This window comes from Oryzias melastigma, linkage group LG14 (genome assembly GCF_002922805.2).
Source record: "Oryzias melastigma strain HK-1 linkage group LG14, ASM292280v2, whole genome shotgun sequence".
NCBI lineage: Eukaryota > Metazoa > Chordata > Actinopteri > Beloniformes > Adrianichthyidae > Oryzias > Oryzias melastigma.
Genome location: NC_050525.1, coordinates 11,338,404 through 11,347,048, shown reverse-complemented (window position 1 = coordinate 11,347,048; position 8,645 = coordinate 11,338,404). Strand labels below are relative to the sequence as shown.

At 39.3% G+C, this 8,645-nt stretch overlaps 1 protein-coding gene across 1 annotated transcript; it reads left to right on the top strand.

Moving 5' to 3' along the window:
* Window positions 1-6: 6 nt before the first annotated feature.
* Window positions 7-3,454, top strand: LOC112142676 (N-acetyllactosaminide beta-1,3-N-acetylglucosaminyltransferase 3). The gene is made up of 2 exons (XM_024266197.2): window positions 7-1,059; window positions 2,017-3,454. The coding sequence occupies exons 1-2, from the start codon at window positions 884-886 to the stop codon at window positions 3,167-3,169; spliced, it is 1,329 nt and encodes a 442-aa protein (XP_024121965.2). The 5' UTR covers window positions 7-883; the 3' UTR covers window positions 3,170-3,454.
* Window positions 3,455-8,645: the final 5,191 nt, after the last annotated feature.

Below are 8,645 nucleotides of genomic sequence, written 5' to 3'. Positions count from 1 at the left end.
GTCCCCCCACAAGTAAAACACCCATCAGTGCTTCTGTGGTTACATCAAAAAAACACCTGCTCCAGCACATGTGGCAAGACTTATTCCTTTTAGTGCGAGCTGGTCTCCTTTGGGGAAGTTCTTTTCATTCCATCGCCATGACAGCTGCTGTAAAAAAACTGGACCAGCAACTCTCGTCACAGGCTTGACAGGTGGCATTCGTTAAACAATGGGTTAGAAGAACCCCCCTCCGACAATCTTCAGGGCAACTATTGGATTTTACAATGTGTGGTTAAGGCTGGCGTGTGAAAAAAGAACTATTATTAACACTCAACACGATACTATAGCCCCCCAAAACATAAAGGTGGTGTGCTAAAAGTCTGAGAAATTAAACAAAAAGATCGGATAAGTAAAATAAACATCCCTTTGGTCAATTTTAACTTAAAATCCACACTTGGTAGTTATGAACTGTGCATGGTTGAGACTTTAGGAGAAACCTTCTCAATATAATGGATTATCTCATTGATAAAATTCTTCAAAGTTAGCAATTTAACAACACTTTTATCTTATATTGCTTAAGATTCAAACCAACGATGTGAGCGAGGTAAGGTGGCTTTTTATATATTTTGAAAAGATTAAAAAAATAATACCCAGACTAACTATCCTTTTTTGTTTTTGCTTAACAAAAAGACTCAACTTTATGTGTCGATTTTAAACTAGTTTTGAGGTATTTATCAGTTAAAATGTTCAGCATATCCTCCAAGAAAGGTATTTGAACAGGTATTACAACAAGAGTTTCTGTTTCAAACTGTTCTGTCGCTAAAACAGACTTTTAAAAATATATTTTTTTCCAAATCACCTACATTTTTGCTCAATAATTTGCCAATAAAAAATTTGTTCTTACATGAAGGAAGTCCCTTTGAAAAGAATCCCACACCCCTTTGCTTGCCTTAGAGGCAAAACAAAGGACAGAAATGTTTCGTCAGAGGGAACTCAGGTGTTACGTTTGACTCAGCCCTCAGAGCTTTCCTTTTGCTTGAAGAGTCAACACCGACTGCTGGGCTCTCTCAAAATGTTCAGGTAGGTTCAAAATAATTTCAGATTAAACTATAATTTTTGAAAGAAAGAAAGAAAGAAAGAAAGAAAGAAAGAAAGAAAGAAAGAAAGATAGATAGATAGATAGATAGATAGACAGACAGACAGACAGACAGACAGACAGACAGACAGACAGACAGACAGACAGACAGACAGACAGACAGACAGACAGACAGGTGTGACTGTGAGTGTGGATGCGTGTGTGATTGAGGCCCCACGACAGACTGGCGACCTGTCCAGGGTGTACCCCGCCTTCGCCCATCAGCAGCCGGGATAGGCTCCGGCGACCCCGAAAGGGACAAAGCGGTCAAGAAAATGGATGGATGGATGGATAAATTAGATAAAAAAAGAAAGAAAAGTTAGTTGAATTGTCAAACAGGAACTGTTTGTGACACAAATCATTGCACTTTCCTGTTTCAGTCTAAGTAATAACCCTAAAGGGAAGAAGAAAGAAATGAAATGTTTCTTTAGCTTTCAGTTTTTTATGTTGAAAGAGCATAAATGTGGGTTTTTTATGACAGACCAAACAGTAGAGATAAAGAGACAAAATATTTGATGGCATAATAAGAACTGAACGGATTAAGCAAACCGAAGACACTATCGTGGTGAGTTCCAGTCTGTATTGATCTATTCATATTTAAAGTTGGGGAAAGTCTACACAAGTAATAGCTGGGTGTGATTTTGTCATGAAGTTGAATAAAAAGAAATTACTCGGTGACTAAGATGAATGTAATGTTTTTTCTGTCATTTTTGACATACCCTGTTGGTATTTCAAGGATTAATTTGGCGAAAGTAGGGTCTGGCTGCAGTTACAGAAACACTGTCTTTTGTCAATGTATTCATTGTTTTCATACAAGACCAATGACTGAACTTGCCTTGTTGTTCTGTTGAATTTTGGTATAACCTTAAATCTGCTGACGTGACTTCTTTTTGTCACCGCAGACTTCACACCAACGGGACACAGAACAAAGTCGCCACGGTAACGGTGCTTGCCGCTCTTGTCGTGGTCGTTTATGTGGGCTTCTCCCAAAACACATCAAACAGCAAAATAACTTTTCATCAAGTTAATGTGAGGGAGTTTGACACTAAAACGAAGCCAGTCACCAGACTTCACAAGTATAAATATTCGTGGCCAAAATGCCAACGAAACACCTCTGTTGCCAACATCTCCGGCTTCGACTCTTTACCCGGTCACATTAAAGACTTTCTGTATTATCGCCACTGCCGGCATTTCCCCATGCTGCTGGACCTCCCAGACAAATGTGGGGGACCCGAGGGTTCTGCAGATGTCTTCCTGCTCCTGGTCATCAAGAGCTCACCGGGAAACTACGACCGCAGAGAGGTGCTGCGAAACACCTGGGCCAAGGAGAGACTTCAGAACGGAGTGTGGATCCGGAGGATCTTCATCTCAGGAACACATGATTCTGGTTTTGAGAAAATTAGACTAAACAGACTATTGGAGTTTGAACAACGCAAGCACAAAGACATTCTCCAGTGGGACTTCCACGACTCCTTCTTCAACCTCACCTTGAAGCAGATACTCTTCCTGGAATGGATGGAGAGAAATTGTCCTCATGTCCACTACCTGCTGAACGGAGACGATGATGTCTTTGCCAACACCAACAACATGGTTGTGTACCTCCAAAACTTTAAGGAAGGAGGAAGAAAGCACCTTTTTGCCGGTCATCTCATTCAATATGTGGGACCAATTCGAGAAAAGTGGAGTAAATATTACGTTCCAGTGCAGGTTCACGAGCCCGAGAAATACCCTCCTTACTGCGGTGGTGGAGGCTTCCTCCTGTCTGGATATACAGCGAGAATCATCTACAAAATGTCACACAACATCACCATTCTCCCCATTGATGATGTGTACATGGGTTTGTGCCTGCAGCAGGGCGGCCTCCGCCCCGAGTCTCATCCTGGAGTAAGAACAGCTGGACTGTATGTTATAGACAAGGAGGCAGATAGATACGACCCCTGTTACTTCAGGGAAATGCTCCTTGTTCACAGATTCCTGTCAGTCCACATGTATGTGATGTGGAACAGTTTGCAGGACCCTAATCTCGACTGCACGAACTATTACAAAGGTCATTGATAAAGCTTTAAATTCCTTTAAGGTTTGCAACCAAATTCAAACCAAGAAAGAACAGGTCTCTTATCAGATTACTGGTAACCACTGATGCAGATCTTATTATTGATGTACTTTTATGTATAATATCCAGCTACAATGACCTCTTAGATTTCAGCTCATAAATTCTTTGCAGTTCTTTTGAACACGTGGAGGATTTTTTACTTCAACTGAATAACAGAAACCTTTGAGGTCCCATTCAGACCATGTTTTGATCTATTGTAAAAGCATTCTTAGTGGTCTTTTAATTAGGATTAACCCTTCCGCTCTCTTTGGGGTCCAGTTGACTCCAACCACATATTGATATGTGATTTCTTCCATGACAAAGGTGGACAGGATTTTATGTCTGCCATGGACATTAGTGAAACTCAAAAATCAAAGATAAAAAAAAGTTCAGCGCACTGTCTTGGGGGGTCCAGATGACCCCACTTTTAATGTAAACAAACTAAGGAGAGCGGAAGGGTTACGTCATTTTCATGGAAAATCCAAAAACCTGTTGTTTTCTAGGACGTAGTTTCTCCAGAGTTCATTAGACATTTCTCTCTGCGTTGTAGCCAGGACTGTTGGCACTGAGTAATTCTGTCCCCACTTCCCATCATCCATCTGTTTACATGCTCTCCTGCTATCTTATAGCCCCTCGCACTCCCAAGCTAACATTACAGGTGTCACAAAAATGGCGAACAATGTTAGAGCTATCCAACCATAAAATACCAGATTGGTTTTGAAAAAACTAAAATAAACATTATTCTTGTTTAGATTTTAGATCTTTTTCCAATGACAGTTTTGCCCCTGATTCACCATGACTTGAATAATGAAATATACAGAAATTCAGTTTTACGCTTATTTTTCTAAATATTTGTCCTCCATCATAAAAAAAGTGCCGCAAGTACATATTAAACACATCAAAAGAGTGGGTCTTTAAGCAAATGGGAAAATGATGGGTTTATATAGAGTTAAAATTTAAAAAGAAATCCGCACAAAAGTGACTTTGTACATTATTTACGTTAGATTGCAAAACAGTGAACATTGCGCTTGTAGCTGTTTGATGATCTCATATTTATTGAAGCCTTCTTCCTGTACAGTTTAATTTTAAAGACGTTTTTTTGTTGTATTTATTTTTCAATATGAAACCCGTAATAACTCCTCAGTGGAACTCATGTGGTTTACGAGTGGATTGGTGGGGATAAACTGAACATTTTTAAAAACTAATAAAATAAATGGAAAAGAATCTATGTGTGTCTGATTATTTCTCGTGGAAGAAATCAAAACAGAATTTTGAGAAATTTGTCAGTGAACTTTGACATTGACTTTGTGCCAGGGTTTTCATTGAGATGCAAGTTAAGCATAGGGATTAAAGTAAACCAACTGCAAACATTTTATAAGAATGCGGTTTAACAGGAAGTTATTTAAGGATTAAGCATGAACTCAAGGGCAACTCAACTGCATGAGAAGTCTACGATTTCCTTAAAATGTATACATTTTCACATAAATAATGGCTTAAAATCTGATTTGTGCCCCTTGTGTATACGAATCTTTGTCATTGATTAAAGTTTATCCCTGCTCTTAACAACTCAGCGCAGTATAAAAGTTATGCTGGCAGCTTCCTATATTTAAGGATGATAAGTTTTATGACTAAACCCTTTTTCATATCAGTTGTGCTGTCTTAGTGAGTCAGAACAAAGGCTCAAAAAACAGGGTTGGTGTGCTTTGAGTTTTGTAAAGGACTATAATCTACCTAGTACAGCATAGTACAAAAGCAGGATGATTGTAAAAAGAGGACTTTGAGTTCTCATGCAGTTTCAGGTGAAACTATTCCCTCTTTGTGAACTCTGCAAGTATGTATATATATATATATATATATATTTTTTTTTTTTTACGTAAAACAAGTTCAGTTATTGCTTGGGGATCCAAATGTGTTTTAGACAACATCCAAAACTCTGTTTTTTTTTAACATACTCTCACATTATTTGTTTAATTCAAGACAACCAAACAGTTGGGGTTGTACTACATACAATCAACCCAGCAGACTCTCAAATTTCAAGTAAATGTTGTCACAACCAACACTTGTGTGTGTTGTAACACATCCCTGTGGTCTGCTTTACTTCTCAGAGTCCAATGTGAAGATTGGGAACTTTTCTTTGGTTGTTGTCAGTTATGTCACACCCAATGAATTTAGAGTGGGGATTGGCAACTCAAGGCCTCGAAGACAGCATTCCAGCATGCTTTCTAACATACCCTGTTCTGGTATGTTCTAATTTAAACAATAAACCTGAACTAGGTAATCAGTCATTTGTCAGGCTTGCAGATCTAGAAATCATGCAGACGTGCCGTCCCTCGAGGTTGCCAACCCCCTGGTTAGAGCATTACTGTCTCTGAGAACTGAGTGAGTGTGACATCACACAAAAATGACTTACTTCTGGCTCCAAAATTACTGTATTAAGTCCATTCACTTGCCATATTTTTGCAATATCTTGAAGCCAGATGATGTGCGAATGCATTGATTGGTCCAAGTCGGTCTGAGTGACTAGCTGCGGTTACATGTTTGATTAGATCAAAGATCAGATATTGAAGTATGCACATGAGCCCCAATAAACCTCATCTGATTGTAACAAACGTTTACATGTGCCACATGTTCGATCGGAAAAAATCCTTTTGAAAGGTGCAGAAGTATCTAAAATACAGAAAACGTCCATAGAAGACAGCTAAAAATCCACAATGCTACATGAGGGTTAGAAGGGCAGAGGTCAATCATGAGCATGGGATCATCCAAGAAGAGACTAGAGTTGTCAGAGTCCAGGCGAGGGTCAGGGCAGGCGGCAGGCAATCAGAGAATAAGTAGGGTCAGACACAGAAGTTCAGGTCCAGATAGAAACGCTCGGTAATGAGGACAAATTGGCACAAACGATACTTTGCACAGAGCGTGACTCTGTGCTGTTTTATTGTCAGATTGGAGTCAGGTGAGTTAGTACTCTGGGGGGGGGCAGAGCTCTGACTCATGATAGCGAGATGATCTTCTGAGGCTGCTTTTATTGTTATTAACAATATTTTTATGTGACTGTCATAATTTTCTAAATCAGTGGTTAGTGTTGTAGCATACTGACCCCCTTGGTGAGAGAGCCATGCATCTGCTTTGTGACCTGAAGTGACCTCTAGTTGATTCAACCCTTTGGAATAGGGGTGTAGGAAAAAATCTATAATGTATTGGGATACGTATCGTATTGCCAGACTCTTGCCAATACACACCCCTACTTTGGAATACCTTTCTTCTACAACTAACCACTGACTTTCTAGACCCCAAGATTCCAGCAGGCGATAAAACTGCTAAAAAGAACACCTTCCTACAGAGATTTACCACTTAAAACCCTTCGGAAACTCCACAGGAATTTAATCAACCTTTGAGTTGTCTTTGACTGACATTAGTAAAAACAAAACTCATTTGGTACCAGGCAGGTCTCATCCGTGCCAAGCTGAGGTGACGCTTCCCCCCAAAAGCGTGGAACAATTTACCACCTCTCTTGGCTGTGATAGTAACCAGAAACCTACCTTGGTTTAACAGAGGGACAGACATTCTATTTGTCCATTTTTTCGCACTTCAAGAAGAAGTGTACTATTATGAATGGTGTATATTGTTTGTCTGGTTCACAGAAGGAACGTTGGAGATTTTCTTGAAATTAAAGGTTATGAAGTGATAATTTTAAAACTATCAACTGGGTATTAGATGCTGTTACTCTTTATATGAATTATGAAACCTTTTATGTTTTTTCGTTTGAATTACACGTATATATAGGACTTATTCGTATTCACATAGATTTGTTCACATTATGTTTGATAAGAGAACTTTTATCTCCCTTAACCCGACACCAGAGGCACACACAAAGAAGGGTGAAAGTCACACCCCAGATTTTGACATGCAAATTAGCCGATTGTAAACAAATTTACATGACACTTATTGATTGGGTAAATCTTGTCCAGCCTCTAAGGGCTAAAAGTGGGAACCCAATCCAAGAACTCAGTTTTTCTCAGTGTTCTTTTGTGGTTTTTTCGGGTTTTAGGGTTTTTCAGTTTTTCCCCTTTTGATTTTCCTTAGAGCTTCTGTTACTTTTGTCTCCAGCTAATTTCAGAGATTATTTTTACCATTTTGATGCTTTTCTTTGAAACAGATTTTTCAAGTGTGACCACAAAATCAATAAGTTTTTCGCCCGGCCAGCTTTAAAACTTAGGATTTTTATCACCCTATTTTGAAGAAACAGTCAATCGACCACTCTAATCAAAGTGGCACCAAACGAAGCAGATCCTATGGGTTTTCTGTGAGGACCCTTCAGCACGCTTCTACTCCTGGCTGAAGATCCAGCTTCAAAGCCCTTCTGACACATCCTACCGTTGACGGGACCCTCCACCCATTTCTGGACGGATCGAATGGACCTGGATCTTCAGACCGCTTGGTGAGAAGTACCGCTGGGCTCCACAGGTCACTGTTTAGTGGTCAGAGTTGGACTGTTGCAATGTAACACCTTTTTGCCCGTTTTAATTCCCTTATGAGGATCCTCCTCAACGCATTAATTTAAACACTTTTTTATTCACAACACTTAATACACTCACACTCCTCATTTCAATATTTTGATTTTATTTTTAATTTATTTTCATATATATTTCTAGTTTTTAGTTCAAACCTCTCTGCTATGTTTTACATATGCTGATTGTGTTTCAATATTTCTGCTTACTTTTACGTCCAATATTTGTGCTTGTTTAACCTCATGTTATTCAATAAATATTCAAAAGGACGTCATTGTTTGTATTTCATTATTCTTTTATTTCAAGGAAAAGTCCCTCCAAAAGGTACCTACGACTTAAGGTTGAGAGACTGATAATTTGATTATTACTTTATTAATTAGAGGTAACAACTCATAATTAATTTGCTAATATTATTCTTCATTACGAAGGTGGTGCCCCATGGATAATTTTATTACATTTCCAGTTAGGTAAAATTAGTCATTTCAACCAGCTTTGGGATTGAATACTTCACCCCTTTCACGATACAGTGTTTTATTGTTGCCTGCATAGATCCGGAGGACGGGTTAGAGTTAGACACAGCCTTGGATGCACTTGAAATCTGTGTGGGCAATGCAGCAATGTGTATCTTAGCTGCATGTAATATGTGGGGACAACATCTGTTTTTGTTTTGTCTGGACATGATTGGTAACAAATTCACATGATTGCTTGCATGGTTTTAGAGGACAGTTAGTAATGGTGAAGTGCTGCATTTTTGCGTTCACACTGTCCCGAAGCCGCTCAGAGACACAGTTCTCCTGAGTCTGGCAGCTCACTCCTGCAGGGCATCCGGATGTACTGTGGTCCGAAACCTCCCCTGAAAGTCATTACGGGTCAACGACGTTTATGACATGAAGTGCCCATTCGAAACTTTCTCCGTAACAACTGTGCCATC